Raw genomic sequence first — 25,747 nt, forward strand, 5'->3', positions numbered from 1 at the left:
ACAAACGCAGTAAATGCACAAATGGGAACTGCATCCACAAGTTCTTCACCCATTCTTTCACAAGTGGGAGCATCCTCAGATAGAGCTCTTCGCGACCCACGAAAACAAAAAATGCCCAAGCTTCGCCGCCAGATACCCACACCCATTGTCCAAAGGCAATGCGATATGGATGAACTGGTCAGGCAAATTTGCATACGCCTTTCCACCTCTCCCGCTAATTCCATTAGTGGTAAGGAAGCTACAACAGCACTCCCTCACACTGATTCTGGTAGCCCCAGCATGGGCCAGACAGCCGTGGTACACCACACTACTACAGCTATCGGTGGTACCACATCAAAAACTGCACCTGTCCCCATGCCTCCTAACCCAGAACCATGGAGAAATCAGGCACCCGGACCCAGCTCAGTTCAACCTTGCGATCTGGCTCCTGAAATCTTAGAATTTGGATACCTTAATCTTCCCCCTGATTGCATGAACATTATCAAGGAAGCCAGACGTCCTACCACTCGAGCATGCTATGCCGCAAAGTGGAAGAGATTTGTTGTTTACTGCCGTAACAATACAATCAACCCTTTAGATGTCTCCATACAGCACATCATATGCTATCTGCTCCATCTTCAAAGGTGTAACCTGGCGTACTCATCCATCCGTCTACACCTAGCAGCAATTGCTGCTTACCTGCAAAACAGACAGCATTTATCACTTTTCAGAGTACCTGCTATTAAAGCCTTCATGGAAGGCCTTAAAAGAGTAATTCCACCCTGGGCACCACCCTCACCTGTGTGGAATCTAAACGTAGTTCTTACAAGGCTAATGGGTCCGCCTTTCGAACCAATGCATAAATGTGAGCTACAGTTCCTTACTTGGAAAACAGCTTTCCTCGTAGCTATCACTTCCCTTAGAAGGGTTAGTGAGATACAAGCGTTCACTATACAAGAACCCTTTTTACAGATACATCACAGCAAGGTGATACTTCGCACAAATCCAAAATTTCTGCCCAAGGTCATTTCCCCCTTCCATCTTAATCAATCGATGGAATTACCGTTTTTTTCTCTCGCAACCTCAATCTGTTGCGGAAAGGGCTCTACATACACTTGATGTTAAAAGGGCTTTACTGTACTACATACAAAGAACGCAACCTTTCAGAAAGACTAAACAGTTGTTTGTCTCCTTCTCTCCACCGCATAAAGGCAACCCCATCTCAAAATCAGGGATAGCTAGGTGGATTGTAAAGTGCATACAAATTTGCTATCACAAAGCAAAAAGAACATTATCTGTTCCACCTAAAGCCCACTCTACAAGAAAGATAGGGGCTTCTATGGCTTTTCTAGGGAACATACCCTTAGATGACATCTGCAAAGCAGCCACATGGTCAACACCGCACACCTTCACAAAACATTACTGTGTAGACGTGCACTCCAAACAACAAGCTAGTGTGGGCCAGGCTGTACTAAAGACACTGTTTCAAACCACTGCAACGGATACCGGTGGTCGCCGCTAGGGTTGGGTACTGCTATATAATCTATGCACAGTGTATAATCTGCAGCTCATATGCCTCGAACGGAATATGCTACTTACCAGTATGCATCTGTTCTTGGCATGTAGAGCTGCAGATCTATACACGCCCACCCGCCTCCCCGGCTACCTGTATCCGTTCCAGTCTATCTTATTTAGATACAATACACATGGGTTTCTTACTATTATCACTACGCTCCATCTTTTCCCTGCTGGCGAAAAACAGTCTGAGGATGGAGCCGAAGCCCATGCGCAGTACGGACCGAAGGAGGAGTCACCGAACTCGTGACTTCCAAAGACTGTCCAAGAAGAAAAACAAACTGCAAACATCCGGGCCCAACACCAGATGGCGATCTATGCACAGTGTATAGATCTGCAGCTCTACATGCCAAGAACAGATGCATACTGGTAAGTAGCATATTCCTTTTTATGTTCGTGCTGAGTTGAGTAAACAGCAGCCCAGTGCTGCTGCTCAGGGGGCCGAATGTAACGGTCAGGAGGGGTGCATGCGGCCCCGGACCGTACTTTGAGTATCACTGCAGTAGAGTTTACTTTTTTCACATCCATATACGATTGAAGATCCTCGCATTTCTTACCTTTGGCATCATCACTCAGAAATAATTCTGTAAACGGTTGCCACATGGATAATATAGTTTTCACTGCCCCTAGGGCAGAGAACCCTCCCGCTAAATGACACTGTTGGGATGACTCTTTAATGCCAAACAGATCACAAAATGTGAGATATTTGCATTTTAGTTTCAGCATAAAACAAAACAGTGCACCAGAATGGACTAAAATGTCAATAGCATTTTTCATTAACTCTGAAGATTTTAAAGATGCGTTCAGCATACCATCTAGCAAGTGGCAAGGATCTCTTACCAGGAAGCACTTCAGCTCATGTATCGATTTTGACTGGGCATCACATAGATTTTTCATATACGTAGCATATTCACTTCAAATACAAACAATATCACTCAAATATTGTTAAACTTGGTAAGGACTCTTTGTAGCAGCATTACAAGTGGCACTGTGTTCCATGTTTTCCTAAAGTTTGGTGTAACGTTTCCCCCACTATCCCAGATGCTTGGTGACAGCACTCTTTTCACATACCTGTCACTACACCTTTCATTGAATGTTTAAAACCTGGGGTGCTTGGCAGTTCACCTACTATCAATACTGACTCTATAGAAACGGGGGCTGATGTATCAAGGGTTTTTACCCATTCTCTGTGGGTAAATGTGATGGAACATATTGGGAAACCAGCCATTTAACCTATCAGTGAAAAAAATCAAACGTAGCCAAAATATCAAATATTATTTTAATATATCCTGATTCTCTACAGTTTATAAAATAATTAAACAAGACCTAAAACATGCTTCTAAACCCTGCATCTTTAGACCAACGACTACAAAACTGAAAAAAGCAAAATAAAGAAGAAACAATATTTAATTTACATCCCTAAACAGCAAAACTCAAGCAGAATAATGTTAGCCCAGTCTTTCATGCTGCTTCATTGTATAACAAAGTTACATTGTGTTGGCCTTTTCAGGAAGAAATAAAAATAACTCTTTCACTCTCCTTTTCCTTTCTTTGAATGACATTTAGTTTGTGGTTGTGCAGGTGTGTTTTCAGTGTTTATATGTTTGCACTTGTAAGGGCTATTAACCTTTTGTTGGAGTGTTAGCAGTTATTATAGGTTTAAACCCAAAACAGGGTAGCCTACCTATGATCTACGTGTGGTGGGCAAGTGGAATGGGCATCACAACTCTCTGGAGCATTCAATAGAGCCTTCTGCACGTGTGTATGTAAGAGTGAGTCTTAGGAGAAAAGTACACAATAAAGACATAACATTCACTTAAGAACCCTTCTTGTAGGGCCCGACCCCTTTTTACCTACATTTTGACATATATAAATATTCACTTGGTTGCTAAAACTTTTGAGAGCTGGGCCAATGTATTTTAATGGAAAGGAGCAGGTAGACCAGCTTTTCATTTAAAAGATTGCCAAGCTTAGCAGTTAATACTTAGAAGACACTGATGTCTGCAGGCAATATTTGAGACATTGCTTGTGTAATGTCCAAAACATTTGACTACCCAAAAGTTTATTTCGTATCATTTATGTATCAGTTGCTAAAACTCTCATGACATATCAGTGCTTATGATTCTTGTTTTCTAGTCTATGATGATTTTGTGTCTGATTTCCTGAATGCCACCAATGCCTATCGACTACGTCATGGGGCAAAGCCACTGAAGCTAAGTTCCAACATTAGCCAAGAGGCTCAGAAATGGGCTGAGCACCTGCTTGCCTTGAAGACACTGAAACACAGTGACACCGCTTATGGCGAGAATGTCTGGGCTAAAACTGGGGGACCATCAACTACCCTCACAGGTGAGTGATTATAAGGTTTACCATGATTTAGCATAGAGGGCCACACCCATATTCCACTGGAAGGACTGGCTGTATGATAAATGTAGATGACTAAATGAGTTCATGCAGTAGGATACTTGAGGTTTACCCAACTCTTAAGAGCAAACTTGTTAATTTCTTTAACTTATCAACGCCACAGGCTCCAGGGTTTACAGGATCTTTATGTAGAAAAAAAGGGCCGGTTTTGAGAGCACATGTAAGAGTGCTCTTGGGAGAGGCATGTTTGCTAACAGTTGAAGAAGAGCTGTAAGTTTGAAGTTACTTAGATGGTTTTTGGACAGGGGTTTGTTGGGGGTGCCTTCTAGATTGTATGCAAGGAATAGAAAAACCTAATTTCTTCATTTTTATGTTAAAGCACTTAGTATGGACTTAATTTTCTTTTAAGGTGATCAGGAAGGATAGTAAAGATCCTATTATAGCACATACATGCAACTCTGTTTTCTATTAGTGCTGGGAAGTCTACCAACAGTTCTCTTAGAGGTATGGTATTAATGGTATTTTAGGTGCACTAACACATTGTTTTAAATAATATGCAGCATATGTCGCCTTTTATGACCCTTAAGGAACTGTGATGTCAAGTGTTTCAATCACGTTTTTATGTATAGGGTATGCATCAGAACAAGTACAATTTAGGGGACTTTTTCGTTTTAAGTGCAACAAAGTTGTCCTAAATGCTGCTCTTAATTTGTTGCACGAAATTCCAGTGCAACTGAGATGGACAGGATTTTCTCTGAAATGATCAAAATCTGATTGGATGGCTGAGTTCTCCAACTCAACTATAGGGATAGTGGAAGTTGTGTAACAATCATGGCATCACTCAGTCTCTTTTGTACCTCAAGTGGCAGTGACTGACTTTTTCAGGGGCAATACTGAAGTGGCTAACATGGCTAGGCATCGTGTACACTACCAAAGGCTAATATATACAATTGTTCCAGTACTAAGGTTATCTGGCACACATATCCCCTGCCTCCGGGAATGCCAGATTTCCATCTGCATCCCACTGCCTACACATGGCAGCCCATGAGTGAGCCTCTATTCAAAGGAGTGCAGGGCACCACAGAAGAAGACTTACACCATCCACCCCCACTCTTCTAATAATGGTGCCATTTTATTACATGGCAGTATTCAAGTGTCCATCTATGATGTAAAAGGAAAGTCCCTTTGTGGGAACTGGTACACTTTTCTGTCCCACCTGTCTCTAAATAACTAGCATGAAATGAAATAAAATGGGGGTCTTGTAAAGCGCAGGCTACCCGGGAGTATCCCAGCGCTGAGCAGAACCAGAGTGAGCGACCAGATTTTATGGGAAGAGCCAGGTCTTCAGATGCTTTCGGAATATGAGGTGATTAGATTCCTAGAATGGTTAGGGAAGGAGGCATACATTTGATGGAGGAGTTTGCACCCTTATTCCTAAAACTTAAAAGTGGTGACTGTTGCATAGGTTAAACATACCCCGTTTGAAGCACTGGACAACGTGATAGATTTTCCTTATTTTGATGGAGATCAAGCAATCTCACTGTATTTGAACATCCTTTAGGGGAAGGATTTTAATATTTAAGAGTCAACAGTATTTGTCTGACAAGTTTGAAGCAGGATTTATTTTAAAACAGAATGGGGAGTTAAAGTTCACTAAAATGCCTAGACATGAACTAACAAAGGGTGGAAGCAAACTAGTACCTTGATATCCTTATCGTAGCTTTGAGAGGTGTGTGAAGTCTTAAAGTCTTCAGCCAAAAATGATTCATACCATTAGCAAATGTCATGCACCTCTCTACGTCTGTCATCTACTTTGGATTTTAGTTAGCAGTCTTCACCTATCCAATATAAACAGTCTCATTTTTTAAGCATTTTATGAAAGTGTGCTCTGTTTCTCCGGGCCCTTTTCAGGTCAAGAAGTGGCAGATGCCTGGTACAAGGAAGAAAAGAACTATGACTTCTCTGAAGGTGGACACCAACCGGATACAGGTTAGCTCACCCAACATGTTTGTCTGTGTCAAACCTTAAAGTATGGCCCAATCTCTAAAGACTGAATCCGCTTCTCGTGCAGTGCAAGCACACTGTCCACATTCAAAGCCCAAGGTACAATCCGGCATTCGTTGAGATACAAAACAGAATCTCCTCAATTGATAAATGTCAAAATCATACATTTGGAAGATGGCATCCCAAGATAGAGGCTCACTTTTCCTGGCACTAGTGGGCAGCAATTGGACGAAATTGGTCTCTTTTCCCTCTTTTAAAGCATATGAGTATATCTATATATATATGTATATGTATATATATATATATATATATATATATATATATATAATTATATATATATATATATATATATACATATATATATATAGCTCTTTATCTTCTCTGTGATTTGATCAGCATTAGTTGATTTCACTCAATTTTAATTTACAATAGATCTTTTAATTTGTAGGAATGACAGTTTACCCGAGTCTGGGCATTATTTTGTGGGACCCCATTTTTTGAGAAGATACTAGATAGCCATGTAAATACGGATACATCAGGGTTCCGTATTTACTGGCTGTGGTATTTTCCCCATTCTTAGCTACACACCTCTAAATGAGGAATAACGTGATAATACAGCATGTTTCTCCCCCGTTCTGGGCTGCAAAACTCTGAGGAATTTGTTGAATGTCACCAGTGAAGTCACTCTCCTTTCTTTAATTGTGTTTCTTGTTTTCATCTCTATGCAGTGATTAATGTCATGTTGTATTGGCTTTGAAGGACATTTTACGCAGATGGTTTGGCGTAGCTCCAAGGAGGTTGGCGTAGGAATGGCAAGTAGTGGAACAGGAATGTTCATTGTGGTAGCCCAGTATAACCCTACCGGCAACATCACCAATCCAGGGTACTATCAAAGGAATGTCATGCCTGCAGGGACGAAGATCAGTGATGAAGATGAGGAAGACGTTCCTGGAAAATTAACTATGATGAATGCATCTTCTGCTGTACCAGGTACAATAACATTATTTATTTCAATGGATTGGAGTTCAGATGGTCATTGCTGATGATGATTGTGCAGGATCAAAGAGCCAAATGTCTGCAAACCGAATCCTTCTCTCTCTATGATTAGAGCTTTGTATGTGCAATATTGTGATGATCATATTAATCGAAAACTAGCATTTTGATTGATACTTCTAACAATAGATTCATCGTTCAACTATTTCCAGGTGCCATACTGTATGTGGAGACTTTTCACCAATCTTCCCTTTACACTAGTAGGTGATGCCTTCTACCTTCGGGTGGCATCACATTGCTCCAGTCGTGAGGGAGAGAAGCTGCTTACAAGTGATTGCCACCCCTGTGCACTGACTTCGGTTCTTTTCTGTCTGCCCCTTTGGATGCCAGTCAGAAGTTCCACTCCCAAATTTGTCGGTATTCAAACAAATCCAAAATGTCTTCACTTCAAAAGTGGGCTTAGGGAAAATATCACCTCCAAAGACAACAGGTTTCAAACCCTGCCAAGACTGCAGGAAGCATATGTTGGTCACTGTATGTTTCTGGAGCTTGGACTCGAGTCATAACTCTTAAGTCGGGTGATAAATGCACCCTTATGTTCCTGAAGGCAAACCAGGAATGGTAGGTGAAGCTTCCAACCTTGCACTGGCTGAAACCCCATGCATCCACAGAGCCAGAGCAGGTGGAAGATCCTTTTCTCACATTGCAGCCAAGACCTGGAACAAGCTACCGGCTGACATCAGACGTGCCCCCTCCCTGAACACCCTGAGCACCTTCAGGAAGACACTCAAGACCTGGCTTTTCAGCTAAACAGATCTGTGCCCCCCCCCCCTCCCCTCAGCGCCTTGAGACCCTCACGGGTGAGTAGCCTGCTTACAATTCCCTTGATTGATTGACTGATTGATTGAGCTGTACATTGCCAGAAATAGTTAATAGTTGAATCACAGGTCCTGCTCTCAGTCATGGTGCCCCTCACAGTAGAAGTCTTGAAGCCTTTCCTGCAAGAAGTCCTTTTCATGTTTGAGGTATTCCGATAAATCGAAGACATGCCATAAGTGCAAGAAGGCCAACTGGGACTCAACCTCAGCACTCGAAGTCTGTCAAGAAGGCACAAGAGTGTCAAGCTGAAGATGTTACTCCTCCTTGGTCATCTGATTCCAACTTGGCTCTGCAAATGGCAGCGGTACTGCCCCAGTTCCCCAAGCTGCCATCCACTCCGTAGCAAATAGTGGCTTCCAAGGAAACCTGTCTGTAAATGTATCAAGTGTTTCCAGCTCCCTCCTGCATGACTTCAGGCCTATAGGGCCATAGGGGCTCCCACCTGAACTTCTGCTGGTGGGCCCATTCCAACGCCAGTCCACACTTCTATATTTGTGCCATGCTATGAAATAACGAAGGCGCTATCAGTCATTATGATACCAAACTCCAACCTTAGGCCTCCGCTGTGGCACCAATACTGCCAGAGTCTAGAAGCCTTCTTTGGATGCTATTCTAATGCAATTCAGGACACACTTATTACCCCTCAAGATACTGATAAGGATGAAGAGGTGGGTAACTTTCTCCCCTCTCATTACACAGATGATGGCTTATACTTAGACTTTCAAACTGCCAGTAGGCTACACACATCCCTTGAGATTGAGCTAGACTACCCACTTGGGCCACCAATGGAAGAAAGTACCTCTAACACAGTGGTGGTGTAAACAGCAGCTGAAGTCATAGACCTATAGTTTCCTACCATTGAAACCAAATCAATTTTTATTAACCCAAATTGTCCAACCAGAGTAAGCTTCATCTGAACCTCTCTTGCGATTCAATGAAGCCCTTACTGACACTTTGATGGCGACTTGGGTTAAGTCATATTTGGGCACTGAAGTCCGTCGACGTGCAGCTCAGTGATATAGGAAAAAACAACAATTGATGGACAGAATGCAAAACAATGTCATACATTCACCCCAGTACAGAGATCTGGGCCTAAATCCATCGGTTTTTTGCTCACCATGCCATTCCAGTTTGAACCCAGCCATATGCAAATCAGTCTTGACCCTGTGCCTCATGGGAACAGTCCAGCCCGAACTGCCAAGCCAGGTCCTCCCTGGACTGGAAACAAGCATCCTAGGACCGGTTTCGGGGTTTCACCCCTCTTCAGCTAGGATAGCTTGATTCCAGTGGCATGGAGAGCACGGGACTCACGTCTGAGCATACCCGTCCCACTCGGGGTGACAAATGCAAAAACAACAATTGATGGACAGAATGCAGAACAATGTCATACATTCAGTGATATAGGCCAGCCCCTACTGTTCTGGATCTTCTGGCTAATCATCCTACACCTGAAAACCGGTAAGGTTACTGTGAATTATTTTCCAACCAGTCCTCCAGATAGAGAGTTGGTACATATTAATGCTTTTGGAAAGAAAATGTTTTCTTCGGCCAGTTTGAGCCCCAGATCTCTAAACACAATTTGACTTTTGGGTAAGTACACCCATGGTTGTACGGGGTAATGTCAGCAAGATCCTGCTGACTTTCTTGCAGGACCTCAGAGACCCAAATAATACATAATGGTCACTGTGTCCAAGTATGTCCTGCATGCTAATTTGGACACCACAGGCTGTATAGTCAGATCTGTTAGCATCAGTGTTGTGCTTAAAAGACACATCTGGATGAAATTAACTGGGTTTTCATGAGACATTTGAGCGCTCCTTATGAGCATGTCGTTTGATGGGTCCAGATTATTTGGAGAGAAGGCTGATTTGGCACTCAAATGATTTCAGGACAGATGTGCCACAACCCTCTCTTTGGGGCTTTTGTCTCTAGCCAAGCAATTCCACCATCAGCACAGAACGTTTAGGGGCTATTCCATGGGACTTTCTGACAGCCAACACCAGTCCTCCCAACCTGTGGTACAGCAGCAGATCCAGCACATTTGGGCAGAAGGTGTGGATGTGATTTAGACTGTTCAATCCAGCAGCAGCAGCAATCCTTTGACTTCTCCTGCCATGCTGCAGCTGCTTCCAAACCACTTTAGTTTTCCATCACAGGTACATACCCAGCTACTAGGTGAAATGAGATGACATTTCTTTCCTGGCTGAGATCCATCACATGAGACAGCTGATCCTTTCAAATCATTCAAAGCAGCTACCCCATGCTTTTTCCTCCTCCCTGCCCTATCTTCCATGTGCACAGGAGTGACTTCAGAGGATCATTCTGCAATTTGAATGCAAGAAGCCAACAATCTTCTGGCCAAGGGTGCCATTGAGTGGGTGCAGAATTCTGAGAGAGCTAAAGGGTTCTATTTGTGCTACTTCCTCATACCGAAGAAGGAAGGAGTTCTCAGGCCTATCCTGAACTTCCAGCAATTTAGTGACTTTCTAAAGAAAAGTTCAAAATGCTCACTCTCTAGACCTAGATGACTGGATGGTGTCCCTGGACTTGAAGGACACATATTTTTTTATATTGGTCCTGCAGACACACAGGCATTACCTGTGGTCGTGGTGGTGTTGGAATACTTTTCATTTGCAGTGCTCACCTTTGAACTTATCCCTTTACAGAAGTGATGATGGTGGTCACTGCCCTCTTTGGAAGTGAGGAAAACACTTATTCCTGTACTTCTCACTTCCCAAAGCAGGCTCACCTGTGAGTTGTAGACCTCCTCTGGACATCTTTGGGCTCTCCGATAAATGAGTCAAAACCTTACCTGAACCCCACTCGGAGGATTCCCTGCATTGGATCTCTCCTGGACACAGTGGTGGTCAGTGCCTTTCCTCCACTGCAGTAAGTCCAGGACATTCAGGATATAAACCTGGTGTGTTGGTGAGGATGGCTCTGTAGCTTCTTGGACTCCTAGACTTGTGCATCCTCCTCATCCCAAATGCCAAATGGTATATGCGGGCCCTACGGTGCAACGTTCGATTCCAAAGTGTCAAGCATCAGGGCTTTCTCTCAGACTCCGTTCAGATCCCTCAGGAGCTGGCTCAGGATCTTCAGTGGGGCTGATAAGCTCTAACCTGTCCTTAGTTAGGCCACTCTCCCTGCCTCACCTAGCATTCATGGTGTAACAGATGCTTCACTGCTGGGTTGTGGGGATCACCTGGAAAAGGGGGGCTAGAGGCTTCTGGGCTCCACAAAGACCCTCCTCCATGTAAGTCTTCCGGAGCTTTGAGCAATCTGCCAGACTCTGGATCTTTCCTCCCGTCCATCTAGAGGAGGCTGCTGCAGGCCCTCACATACAACACAACTGCAATATAGTACTGTAGGAAGCAGGATCGAGTGGAGTCCTGGATCCTGCATCAATAGGCCCATTGTCGCTGATGATGGCTGGACTAACAGAAAATATTTCTTGCTGCCCAGTGTTTGGCAGTGTCCTGAATGCTAGATTAGACTAGATGAGCAGACGACTGGTAGACCATCCTAAGGCAGTGCGGTGTGTATTCGGTCACTAGTGTGCACCCTTGCTAAATTTGTTTGCTGCCTTCAGAAACGAGCAGTGTCAAATATTTTGTGCCCCTGACTAGGAGACACTTTCTTTCTGTGGTGAAACACAGGGTTCCTGTATGCATTTCCACCTCCACCTCTGCCGCGAGTTTTGGGAAAAATGAGGACTGGCCGGGCTCAAGTTATCTTAATTGCCCAGGACTTGACAAGGAAAATATGGTACCAGGAGCTCCTGAGCTTTTGGCTCCCAATCAGGCTACGACTTCCAGAGGGCCTCCTATCTCAGCCACAGGGGAGAGTCCTGCACCAACGTCTCCATAATTTATACCTCCATGCATTGAGATTGAGTTGCTGACATTACCGATGTATGACTTGACAGCCAAGGTGGTCTATGTCATCCTTGAAGTCAGACATCTTGTTGAAAAAGTGCGTTTATAGTGAACACTGAGAGAAATGCATGTGGTGCTCAACATACTGACCCTTTGTATGACAAACATTCAGATGTGCTCTTCTTTATTTCATTTGCTCAGCAAGAGTAGAGGTTTTATGTCAGCCCTATCAGCCTTTCTGTGTTTGCCTGACTAAACCTCTCTATTTAGCTGTGGTGTGTTTTATCAATGGTTTGACTCGCATCTTTCTCCTGAAGTCATTCATCAAGCCTCAACTGGACTCAAATGTTGTTGTGACATTTCTCAAGTGCTAAGCCTTTGGGATGATACTCAACTATTCACTGCGTCTCCTGATGCTCACAATTGTTTTCCCAATTGCCATCACCTTAGTGTACCGTAGTGAGCTGCAGGGACCCTCCTCATCTTTTTGTGGATTGGGCTCCTGTACTTCATAATAATTCAGCACAATGTCACTTATGATTTTTTCAAAGTGGTCGACATCTCTGTAGTCTATGGGCCGATTCGCAGAATCTACTGGTTTGCAAACACAAAAATTGCTTTTCAGATGCAGCAAACCCTATTTTGCGATTTGGTAACCTGTTACCGAATTGCAAAATGGGTTTGGGATTGGCTATTAGGAAGAGGCGTGTTTAGGCCATCCCTTCCTAATACCGGATCGCATGGGTATGTAGGAATGTTTTGTGACCGAAATGTGGTCGCAAAACATTTGCATTTTACCACCTACTTTAAGTAGGTGGGAACCCATTTGCAAATGGGAAGGGATCCCCAAGGCACCCCTTCCCCTTTGTGAATTTTTGTGAAGCATTCCTTAAGAGCAGGCAGTGGGTCCATCGAACCACTGCATGCTCTTAAAAAGTGAAAGGAAAACTTTTTTTTTGTAAAGCAGCCCGTTTTCCATTAGGGAAAACGGGCTGCTTTACAAAAAAAAAAAGGATTGCTTTATTTGAAAGCAATCATGGACATGGTGGTCTGCTGACCCCAGCAGGCCAAAATCCCTGTGATTTTTGCGATTCCTAGGCGGTCACAAATTGCAACCTACCTCATTAATATTCATGAGGTAGGTCAATTGCAATCCCCTAGGAATCGCAGAAAGTGTTCAGAACACTTTCATGCATGCCGTTTTGTGATTTCTCATAAGTGCGAATCGCAAGGATTCACAATTAGGAAATCGCAAAATGGGGCCTTAATACATCTGGCCATATGTTCACTAACCGACAGGATCTTGGAGTTCGAGATATGCTTGAATTCTCACTTGTTACTGAAATAAATACAGGTAGATAGAGAGCTGGGTACACGGGACACCTGAATTTTCTATGTTGTTGCTAAATTGAATGTGACATGTTTGAGGAATAAATTTATCAGATATATTCCCCTTTTAGCGAGAAATATGCTTATTATATTTGCTATCAGTTATACATTTGCAAAAACCTGTCTATTCAGGGCATGAAGAGCCTTCCTCATATGCCTGCTTCTACACACTTTTATTTAGAGTGGTCCTGTCCTCCCAGCTGCACAGTTAAATGCCTCTAGGCTTGGGAGAAATTTCACTTGTACATTATTACTCATAATTTCATAAATGTTGCTTTATGTTTATTACGTGAAAGTCCTAAAATCAAGCCATTATGCCACGTCATTTAATTACGCAGCAAAATGATCACAGGAGTGAAGGAACCACACAAATATTCAGAACTTGAACGGCTATCGTTCTGGTACTTTTGCTTTTGGCGCTGTATTTTAGCATGAAATGCGTCCTTGTATCCAAAATGTAGCTCTAAATGCCAGATGTGTATGACTTGTACTTTCACATGATTACACAAAAGAAGATTATGTGAATTTCACACATCCCCATTATTTTCCCTTCTCCCCCATACATGCCAACACTTTCTACTTGGCTTCTCCATCCCTCCAACCTGGTCTTTACCTCTTGACACCACATACAGGACAAGACACACACCTGGTCTCTTTTGGTTACCCACCACATCACGTTAACTTAATGGTATTTGCACACTGACACACATTACCATCTTTCCCAACAAACTACTGGGGCTCTCAATTTCAGAACGTACAGTATGCGTTGAAATTAAATTACCACGCATTTCACAGCACGTGCTGGCCAGGATCGCGAGAGATGGGAAGTCAAGCATAAGTGCTCGCTCAGTGTATGTGACACTTTAGCCAGATGTGGAAAAGCAGTTGCAAAAATGTATTGAATCAAATAACATCCTGGATGACAAAAAGTCAGGATCCGAAACAAGGAGGGGAACAGAAAGCACAACAGTGAATGACAAAAGACCTGCTTTCCTCTTTTGACTCTGACAAGCTCTAATTTCGAATCCTACTTGATTGATATGTCACTCACAAGAATATGGACCACAGTCCTTCTAGCATGCTTAGAAGGACTGTGGTCCATCTAAGGATTGGACCACAGTCACTGGGCAGGAGTCACTGGTAAGTCTCTTCAGTTGTACCAATCATTCCTCCCACACCTATATTTACAGGTAAGTTTGTGTCCACTCTCTTTGTCAATTCATCCCATCGCTTTCGCCTCCTCACAGTGATCACGATCTTCCTTGCTTTTCAGCATCCACTAGAAACTTTTCGCTCAGGTTACCTCCAAGTACTGTATACAATCCTAGATATATGGTGATAATATTCAACTCCTCATCCCTGTTAATATTAACATAGATTAGCAAAATATCATTAGATCATCCTTCAAATATGTGTACTTGTGGATGAAAGCAAGTTACATTTTCCCTCATTGTCTGAAGACAAAACTCCTCATAAGAAGGGGACTGCAGACAGCAGTATACCAATCAGATGTTTGGGAAAATCTGGCACCACTCCAAGCCAAAACATAGTAAGGTTGTCGCTCAACATAGGTCTTTACACATCAAGTTTCTGTTGTTGTAAAAAACACCAATTACCTGCGTATATTATTGTGATTTCCTATTAGGTTAAGATGCTGTCTTTAAATTATCTGAGTTCTGGTTCTGTCAAGACTAGACTATTGTAATTTAATGTTTGCTGGAGCATCTAAGAAAGGCAAAGGAAAAAAACTCCACTACGCTGCGCAAAACGGAATTTTTCGGATTTCCACGAGCTTCGCGTAATGCAGAGTGTGGGAAACTCCGCAAACTCCGTGATCGGAGCGGAGTTCACTGCCCAGACTTACTTATAAGTGCACTCCACTCCACTACTCCTCCCTCCCATGGCATGGCCCTGCCTCTCCCTGCACACACTTGGCTCAGCCAGCAGTTGAAAAATAAAAAAATAATAAAATATATATTTTTTTAAATCAGCTGCTTGCTCTGAGCCAGTGGGGCGACACTCCACCGCCATTGCAGAGGAGTCGCAGCTGCTACTGCTGTACTTACAAATATGGTGTTCTATCCCGATTGGCAGGAGAGAGCACAACATGTACTCCTAGGTCTCACTCTCCTGTGCACATGGCAGGCTTAGCGTGGTTCAGGTCATACCAACATTCATATAAACTACACCACCACCTGATTTAACTGGTCCTGGAGGTCAGCATATCTTCTAGTATTGTTCCCAGATTCACTCTCTGCTGACTGGGTGCCATACTCTTCCAATTTCCCAGTTACTGTGCTCAATTCACAGGGAATGTGGGCAAGCCAATCTTGGGTTGAAGCTACAAAGTCCAGTGGAACCGGTGTGTCAGAATTTAGATACCATATTTTCTGAATTTGGCAGAATGTCACAAGAATCTGAATGAGTGAGGTCTGCTAAAGTATTTTCCACAAATAAGTGTCTTATTATAAATTTATAATCCAGCAATCCAGATTGCTGGTGGAGATGTAAATAGTTGGAGAGCAATAGCTCTTCTAGACATTATTAAAACAGCCCTGTGTGCATCAGAATGCAATAAGATGTAAGTTGTTGGCATTTTTGTTTTTTCTCAGTTTTCCGAATTTCACTCAAAGTTGACCTGGCTTCATCAGGACCATGGCAGGGAGGTGGAATTTGCATAGAAGTGGATTGGTCATAGCTCAGGAAATTCATTTCAGCAGCGGGCACACTGGACCTTTCATTCTAAAACTGGTATCATGGCATTTCAACCTGCCTTTAGAACACAACTCTGTCTGAAGTGGCATTGGCACAATGCACTGTCATGCAAAATGATGTACTACACATTCAGCTTCACAGTCCTGCACCACACTGTCATCCTGCAATTGCATCACTACACTGACACCTTACTGTCTGTACACTGCACTTCCATGGTGCATGCTGCACTGCACTATTTTACTGACACAGGTACACTGCTGTCAGCCTGCCATTGCTACACAGCCATCCTACACTGGTGCACTGCACTCTCTTCCAGTAACTGATACACTGCACTCTCGTTTTGTTGTTGTTGCTCTTCACTGTCACCCACCATACATACACTCTATTTCTATCCTGCCACTAACACACCACACAGCCAATAGGATACTGACACACTTTTTCACACCCAGCTTCTGTGTTGTCATTTGGCCACTGGCAGTGTCAATCATCCGCTGGCTCCCAACTCTGTGACTCAAATCCCTGTGCTGGCCTGGAACTTAACACACTGTTTTGTGATTCCAGAAAAGGACAGCAGTGCATTTGTGAAAGAGCTACTGAATGAACATAACAAGTTCCGGAGTCTACACAGGGCTGGACCTCTGCAAGTCAGCACAGGGCTGTGCTTGGAAGCCCAGGCCTGGGCCAACCACCTGATGAGCATCCGAGCCCTGCAGAACAGCGACACCAAGTACGGGGAGAATCTCTGGTACCGGTGGGGCACCGACATCAGCATGCCCACGGGTAGGTAGAGCTTCTATGGAGGCTGGTCTTTGGTAATGTGTGGCCTTCTTGCAGACCTCTTTCTCAATAAACACAGCACAGGTTCACACACTTGAGATTACTGTCTTTTGCCTTGAACACAGACTGGAGGTGAGCAGTAAGCAGACAATTAGGTGCCTGATTAAGAGTTCTGCGGATGGGGTACTCCGTCACTAATGTTAAGTATATCCCGTCCACCTAAGTATAAATTCATTATTTACCAATGCACTGATAATTACGTTGATGGTATATCAGTAGCGTATGTGACCGGGCACCCTGTCTATCAAACTCTAAATCAAGCCCATAGTACTTTTTCTGAAGAACTGTCAAAATGTTATTTAATTTCGGCCCGAGGGAGAACTGGTCCATATCATCATCTCTACCCAACTCTGCAACAGTTGAATGTGGAGTTTCACCCCAAACTCGATGCACACATGAATGTGCATGTGAAAATGCTCAATAAGAACCATGATACAACAGGTATATTTTTAGATTACACGCTCATTTCAAGGAGTCACTCTGATCTTTTGACACACATGAAATGGGAACAGATGCACATACACAGCACAAATAGATGCACACCTGCAGCTTGACAGCAAATATAGGTACAGACAGAAGCTCTAAATTGGTTGCAAGTCTGATCTGCCAGCTTTGACCTTGGACAGACTATCTCCAGGACTCGCAACAAAAACTGGCATTGGTTCTAGGTAGTGGATCCCTCTTATGATCACATCACTCCCACCCTGATGGAACTCCATTGGCTGACATTGCCAGACCGTACCATCTTCAACACCAGCTGCATCATTTACAAAACCATCATAACCGGCACCCCACTCATCTCTGGTGGTTCCCAGCACACTTGCAGCCAGGATACCATCAGCCTGCAGACTACAAAGTGTTAAAAAACAAAAACAAAACAAAGACAACAGGCCTTTTCCATCAATGTACCTACGATCTGGATTAACATCCCTGTATCCAATCAGGACTGCCCAACACTGCTCTGCGTTAGGAAACAGTTGTAGTCTCGCCTCTTTACAGAACACTACATCACATGCATTAACCATCTACAACTTAGGTTCTTCTCCTTTTACTCGCCAGCTTTAAGCTTGCCTTTGACCATGTACCGCGCTCTACCGCCTTTTGGCTAGGTTTGCGCTGTAGATGTACCACATACATACATCCATTCGTTCACAATCCAGCTTGGTTAAGAGCTAAGTCCTAGAACAGCAAACCAGACCTCAGTTAAGGCAGCTCTTGCAGTTATATTTCAGGTCGCCAAAACGAAGACGGTGTCAGATACAACCGAGTCAGCTGTCAAGTAGAGCTGAGTGAGTGGCGACTCAACATGTTGGTGGCTTGGTTATGGTTTAGAAGGCATAATAGGATTGCAATTTGCTGAATGGGTTAATATATAGAGATGAAAATATTTATGAGTGAGGGTTGTTGAAAATGACTGATGGTGAATCAGTGGTGCATCCAGTTGGCTTTGTTATGGGTGGGTGCCGATGTGGGTTAGTTGTGTTACTGCGTAAAGTCATGAGTGGTTGAGTGATATGAATGGCTGATTTGAAGTTAGCATGAATACTTATTGTAGCAGTGGGTGAATGAGTTACATTGTGAGTATGGGAGGTTGATGCCACAGGCACAGGTAAGTAAAAGGTAAAAGATACGGAAACACATGCAACTTCCTGTCTATTTGGTTATATGAGAAGGGCAGTAGCTCCATCAATTCCAGCTGTTAGTTGTCCTAAATATTCACACAGATCTTGATTACGAATATGTACACAACAGATTGGTTGTGAACCTTTCGGTTTATGATCAGCTTACACCCTATTGGTAGCAGGGTGTAGGTTACCATGCGAGTTCCATTGTTTTGTTATTTCCTACTACACTGGTTTTGTTACTTGACCCTGATGTTGGTTGTTCCGGATGGGTGATTGTGACCTTATCTACCAAAGTGCTTTGCATTTCAGTTTTAAATAAGTTGGGGGTGAGTGAACAGTAAGTAAATGATGTTGAGTGATAGGAGTAGATAGGTTTGTGTATGCGAGTGACAATGTGCTATTTCGGTGGGTGGGTAGTTAGTAAACAAATGCTGAGGCTGTGGTGTCTGTGCATAAGTGCTTTCTCCTGCAGAGAGATCATTTAAGTTGTTGTGGCTTTGATGCATAAAGTATAATGGTGCTTTGTAGTGCGGACACGTTTCATGCAATAATTTAATGTGGTAAAAAAGGGGGTTGACAAAGCAATGGCGTGGTGTCTGCAAACATTTTCACACAGCATTTAATCCGTTTTCTGGTGCTGAATCATACAGACAGCATAGAACATATGTTTGAAATGATATAGAATCCCCAGTAGCCCATGCACTAAATGCATCTTTTAATATGCCCAATGAGACACAGCCACGCAACTGAAGAGCTGTAATATGATGCCACTTAGTTACTGCGAAATTAAACGAAGACTCTTGAAAGGCGTGATGTATACATTAATTCATTGCTAGTAGAATGAAAATACTCCAAAGAAAAACGTCATAGCTCTTGAAAATAAAGCAGCCGGTTACACAAGCAAATAATCTCAATACGTATAATACAGAGCACAGCAAAAGTATTTTTTTAAAACTGACTCTGTTGTCAGTCAGATTTAATTTCACCAAGCAAATTCAGGAAAGCAACTAAGTGTAAAGAATAATATAGTCCAAATGCAAATAAAAAAGTAAAGAAGTGTCAGATGAGCTCTTGATACTGTTGACACGGAGGAGTCGCGTAGATGCAGACAGTCGACACGTGTTTCGTCGTGTGGACGACTTTTTCAAGGCTCAAACTCAGACTAAATAGACATGATTAGGATCCACAATCCTCTAATCGTTATGGAGAGTTGGATTAAAATGGAAAGGGTTGCAATGTCAAGCGTCATCCCCCAAGTATAAGTGACACTTGTAAATGCTTGCAAGAAGTCTTTCTCGTTATGGTAGACGAGACTGAAATGTAAGTTGCTAAAAAGCACAGTAAATTTTATTGCCCTTTCTTTTCAAAGTGGTGGCAAGAACAATCTTGAATGTAGGTAGAGCTGGTGTGCTCGTTAGAATAGACGCAAGCTCGCGAATGTATGTTCACATCAGTTGCCCACAAGTAATCCGGGCGGGAGCACCCCGTTCCGTAGACAGTATCCCGCTAAACCAGGAGAACGTTACGGAGGTGCTGACTGTTTTTTGTAAAACCACTGCCACTTGTTCTCAGTGTGACACAAGCAAATAATGTCTTCTTTTGTAACTCAATCATGCTGGAACCCCAGCAGTCTGTTGGTTACCAGCCCACCTCTCCACGTCTTTCTTTCAGAAGTCCATTTCTCCTAGTGCTCTGAGTTTGACCTGTTCAGAGAAAGACTTTGTGATGAGGGAAAGTTCTTGTTAAGTTGTGCTGCGAGTCCATGATCTGTGCCTGAGCCCAGCCTCTGAACTCAGTAACACTAACTGAAAAGACACCGTTTGTAACTCCGGATACGCTACTGTAGGAGAGATGTCCGACACAGAGCAGGTCACAGGCAGGCACAGCTGCTCTCGTACTGGGAGGAAAAATCGTATGTAGTTCGGTTTTAAAAGGCGGTATTGCAAAGTTCTAGACAACCTCGTTGGCACAAACGGGGAATCTGTCAGTTCCAGAACGGGAAAGCCTCATCAGCGCCAAAATGGGTGCGTTTCCATTGTAATAAACGAGTGCTTCACCCTCGTGCAATCCAGGGGGAAGGACTCATTAGGAGAACTCATTGGGGAGAGGATGTGGCCTCACGGCTAGACACCCGACTTTGGAGCTGGGAAACCAAGGTTCGAGCCTCGAGGTCGACTCCACATCCTGTGATTCTTAGCAAATCACTTAATCTCCCCGTGTCTACCAAATAAATGAATGTGTCCTTGTGTAACCTAACTGATGCTCATGTAAAGCGCTCCAATACCTTCGGGTCAAGTTCGCGCTATATAAATCTGAAAACCCCCCCAAAAACTAACGCTCCTGCTCCCCCAATAAACATGCCATCAAAGTGTATGATTCTTGGAGCTGGCACTGTACTTAACCAATCACTGATGAAAACGTGCTGAAAGCAGCCACTGGATGCCACAACCAGCCACATTTCCCCTCTATTTAATAATATTCTATGTATTAATTAGGTATTCTTTCCAACCGATATGGGGAGAGTCTCAGCTGTTTCTTTAGTCTAGGCGTAAAATGAGACCGTCCTAGTTCAGTGAAGTGGAAGTCAGCTAGGACGGGTTATTTAGTGAAAGATACACTTTGGCCACTGGAGGGCAGTCAATCATAAAAAATAACCTTATCCAAAGCCACAGCTACTTCCTACATTGACAGCGGGAGTTTGAAACTCGTCTTGCAGTTTTTGGGCAAATATTTCGGATTATTCTGAATATTTAATTTAATATTTATCATGCGTCCCTAAAATAGGAAAAAGGCGTTTTCCTTTCATTCAATAGGTATTTGCGTCAAGTGACTGAGGTAGGGTAACCAACTGACATGGGAGAAAATTCAGGACAAAGGGTCAAAATTCAGGACAAAGGGTCAAAATTCAGGACAGAAGGTCAAAATTCAGGACAAAAATTCGGGACAAACAGCAAGTTTTACAGACACATCAGAGTAAGTCGCACAATCGTATGTAAGTAAATATATAAATAGACAGTCAACATAAGTACAATTCAAAGTACGATTATATTAGGTTGAGAAAATCGTTCACCTCACGGTTTTTCACCATGTGCGTAGCTTTTCAGCAACTGTGCAGGTCTTTTTGTGGTATTTCATATGATCATCATCTATTTATGTGGTTGCTGCACTGCATTGTCCAGTAGATATTTTGTTTACAGTTCATGGTCCTGAGCAGACATGTTTGGTGAGAGAAGTAGATAGGAAGATCTGCTCGGATGTCGCTAGTATCTCATATCTGAGTGCCATTGTGAGGTGTAAAGCAGCATGCATAGAGTGTAGCTAATTGGGACCTGCAGTGCTGGACTAGAGTGCAGTCCTCCGAGTGGCCAGCTTCATGTGCCATATCCCTTCAGGTATTCCATGTCTATTCAGCTGGTGATGACTGGTTTAGGGGCTGGTACAGTACTGAGTAATGGATAAGACCCATAGTGGACAGGTCTTGTGTGAGGGTAAGAGCACTAAGCAGGAAAAGGGAGTTATTAACCAGCTTGCATGACCTATAATTGGCTGTACACTACTGAGTGTTATTGTATAATTGTGGGCCAGATCAGTTAGATAGGAGCTAACAATAATGTATAAAGCCCTGGCTAGCCAAATGTCAGCCCTCCTTATTTTACATGTATATGGAAATAGTTTACGGTTTGGGCAGTTTCATTTCTGTGAGTTTTAAACTGCAGATTCCAGCAAATATGTATCATTTGAACATCACCAAGTAAAGTGTCTTGATTGTTTTTATCCTATTAAAACTCTGTTTCCAACACACTTCTGAATTATAAACAAATGGTCCATTTGTGGTTTCCTAAATGCTAATAGGTTTTGAAACATTTGCATCGTTCATTTACAGGTATTTAAAAGTTGTTGTGTGTTACAAAAAAACTGACAGCTTACAGCTTTGGTTTTCACATGGCCTTTACCACCACAACAAGACTGTCAACCAGTCCACTTTACTATTATCTCTTTGACAGCAAACTTAGAGAGTGTTTTAAACACCAATCCCCATTTTAAAGGAATATACAGAAATTTGTCCGATGTTACAGCCTGACAGTTGTCTTCTATTTTTGAACACATAGCACTTGTGACAATCTGAAAACAAAATTTAAAAGCATCTTTATTGCCCATTCACCTTCTCAACTCAAACCAATGATAAGGCTGGGAGTATGTGTGACACTTTGCTAGACTTTGTGCTCTTGGTCCTAGGTTAGTTGTGCAAGGGAGTGAAGTTGGTACATTTAGGGTGTTCTTGTGGGTGGGTCTGTAGAGGAGCTACACTGTGCTCTGTTGCTCATTATCTCATTAAATCTGCTAAAGAGGAACATTTTGCCATTATCAATCAATCAAAGCTTTATTTCGACATGTAATGTCATAAAAGCATAAAGTACATAAAAAACAATTTCATAGCAAATGCATTTTAAAACATGTCATAAGAAGATCTAGTGACCTAATATACAATAAATATCTAAAAATGTATTAAATTTAGCAGCTTTGGAAATAAAAAAGAGGGGATTTAACTGGGACTAGTAAATATCTGCCTTATCAACCATGCCCAGCCTAAGAATTTGGCCACCCCGCAGACTATAGTAGTATTAGTGGATGTTTTGAGGATTCTCAGGGCTTCAATAGGATCCCTTGTTCCTAGGTGTAAACAGACAGGCCTAAGCCATTTCAATCTTGGTGGTATATAAGCTGGGCAGGCAAAAAAGAAGTGGGAGATATTTTCGGCAGCACCAGAGCAGAAAGGACAATCTGGAAGTCTTATGGGGGGGATTCCACTTACTGGTGCGGTCACGGAGAGGGAGGGTCCCGAATCTGAACTGGATAAAAAGAGATCTATCCTTGGGCTTCATAATGAAGTCCAGATAAGGTTCTAGAAGAGGGATAAATTTATGCTGGCGAAATGCCTCTGTCAACCTACCAAGATTAGGATCTCTTAGTTCCAAGGCATCAATCCATACCCAAAATGCTCGTTTAGCTTCCTCCTTGGATATTGGTGCCCCCAAAGCCCGGTCAGATGCGAGGCCAGTTGCGACCAAAAGCTTTTTGATATTTGTGAGCCACTCGATTTTATGGGCTCCTCGCATATTCATAACCTCCCTTAAACCATCGGCATAGTTGGAAAGCTCAGGGGTACGCCACAACCGCGCCCAATATAGCAGAGGGCGAAGGGTGGCTAAATCTCTAATAGAGCGCCTACCGAAGTCGCTCAATAGTGGTTTAGTCGGGGTACCCCTAGGGAGTAATGCAAGTTTTCTAAAGAACTTGTTTTCATTGGTCACAAGGGCATCTACACAACTGAAGCCCCATAGTTCCGTGCCATAGAGGGCACTACCTACCGCCTTTGCGGCATAAATGTCCAATACTGGGGCAATAGGTTTGGTAGTGGAGGCACGGAATTCCTTTCCCAGGGCTCCAGTTACCCGTTTATGGTTAAGGACCATTTTATCTATGTGGGGCTGCCATTTGAGCCTGTCAGAGATTCTAATCCCCAGGTAGTCAAACTCCCTGACACGCTCAAGTGGTTTCCCGTCTAGAGTCAAGGTGGAGCCAGAGGATCTAGTTGGATTAAAATAGAGGAGTTTGGTTTTGGAAGTGTTAATGACAAGGCCTCTCAGCTCGCAGAACAAGGAGAAGCGCTCCAAGAGCTTCTGCAGTCCTGTAGGCGTTTTTGAAATTAGAAGCGTGTCATCCGCAAAAAGAAGGGCGGGGACTTTGTCACCCGCCAGTGTGGGGACATCCGCTTCAACTTCAAGCAGGTAGGAGACTACGCCATTCACAAACAATGTGAAGAGCGTTGGTGCCAGAACATAGCCTTGGCGAACCCCTCTATTCACCGGGATTTTGTTCGTTTTTTGACCCTGGGTCCCCCATCTGATGCAAGCGAAATTATCTTCGTGCATCCGAATAAGAAGTTTCAAGATATAAGGTGGGATCCCCAACTCCTCCAAGATCAGCCACAGGCGATCGCGAGGGACCAGATCGAAGGCGGTCTTAAGGTCAATGAACGCCAAATATAGGGTGCCCTTGCCAATAGTGACCACCTTCCAATAGAGAAGCATTAGCCTAAACGCTTGGTCTATTGTGCTGGTGCAGGCCCTGAAGCCTGCCTGGAACTTTGTCATGATCCCTTTTTCGTCCACCCAGGAATGGATCCTCTCTAGGAGGACCCTACCGACCAATTTCTGACCAGAATCTATAAGGCTGATTGGGCGGTAGTTCGCTGGGTCTCCCCTAGAACCCTTCTTGAAGATGGGGATTACTTCGGCTCCCCTCCAAGACTCAGGCACCAGTGATCCATTCAGTAAGCCATTGATAAAAATTGTGAAGTACGTAGCCCAACCATCAGTGTTGGCTTTATATAGGTCACCCGGGATGCCATCTGGTCCTGGGGCCTTGGCAGATACAATTTTGTCAATGGCAATTTGAACCTCTTTCTTCTCAATCCTTGGGAATGGGAGGCGGGCAGGTGCAAGGGTCCTCCGCGTGCTCCACCCCCGCATACAGGTTCCTAAAATGGTCAAACCATTCTCTGTCCGTGATATAGTTAGGGATTTGGTCCTGGTCGTGGTTAATGGATCTTCTTAAAATAGACCAAAATAGCTCGCCATTTTTAGCGTGGCTCGCTGATTTTAAAGAAACCCAACGCTGCTCCTCCCAGTCTTTTTTTGCGGAGATAAGTGCTTGTCTATAGAAAAACCTCGCTTGCTTGACCTCACCTGGGTTGTTAGATTTGATCGCAAAGATTAGGCTGTTTTTCTTTAATCTACAGTCTTTGTTAAACCACTCGTTTTCTGGCTTAACTCTTGGGTTGGATTTTTTCCTGTGGTCGAGGAACAGAGTGCCAATCGAGTCCATAGTTTCCTCATAGACTTTGGTATGGCTGGGCATTTCCTTGGGTACTAAGAGCCTGGTGGTATAATCAATGAAGGTTTTCTCCAGGGTAGCAAGTTTTGTGTTGCACAGGACGAATTTAGACCATTTGAGGAATCTATTACAGTTAGAGGGCTGGAGCATCTTGGTCATCATTTGCATTCCATAATAAGGGGTTGTGTCTTGTCTATGCCAGATCTCCCGCATACTGAGGGACAGAGGGTTGTGGTCGCTATTGATTGATGGTGTTACAATCATGTCAACGACAAATTTCCATCCCCTCCTGTCGATCAATATGTAGTCGATTCTGCTTTGGCTGGCGACCCTATTAAAGGTATTGGCACCCACTGGGTCGGAAGATGTGCGCCCCTTGGCAGCTCTTAAGCCGAATTCTAATACTAGGGCATTAATTTGGATCACGACCGGGGACCATCTTTTTACGGGGTTGAGACAAAGTAAGGGAATGCCCCATCTGGTGTCCTCGTCGTGTATTCCCAACATGTCATCTGTGGCGAGCGGTTCAAAAGAACAGTTAAAATCGCCAGCGACAAGGAGAAGGGAATCGGAAGGACAAGTGGAGAGCATTTCTGAGAGGGCTGTGATGGT

The 25,747-nt window shown here is 43.5% G+C and overlaps 1 protein-coding gene across 4 annotated transcripts in view; it reads left to right on the forward strand.

Moving 5' to 3' along the window:
• LOC146868458 (uncharacterized) overlaps positions 1–25,747 on the forward strand; it is a 443,450-nt gene that overhangs the window by 405,060 nt on the left and 12,643 nt on the right. For all 4 annotated transcript variants that reach the window (XM_085610211.1, XM_085610220.1, XM_085610226.1 and 1 more), the window contains 4 exons: positions 3,691–3,903; positions 5,830–5,907; positions 6,682–6,912; positions 16,338–16,556. In XM_085610211.1, coding sequence (XP_085466337.1) covers positions 3,691–3,903; positions 5,830–5,907; positions 6,682–6,912; positions 16,338–16,556 — 741 coding nt within the window. The remainder of the gene's footprint in view (positions 1–3,690; positions 3,904–5,829; positions 5,908–6,681; positions 6,913–16,337; positions 16,557–25,747) is intronic.

Source organism: Triturus cristatus, chromosome 1_2 (genome assembly GCF_964204655.1).
Source record: "Triturus cristatus chromosome 1_2, aTriCri1.1, whole genome shotgun sequence".
Lineage (NCBI taxonomy): Eukaryota > Metazoa > Chordata > Amphibia > Caudata > Salamandridae > Triturus > Triturus cristatus.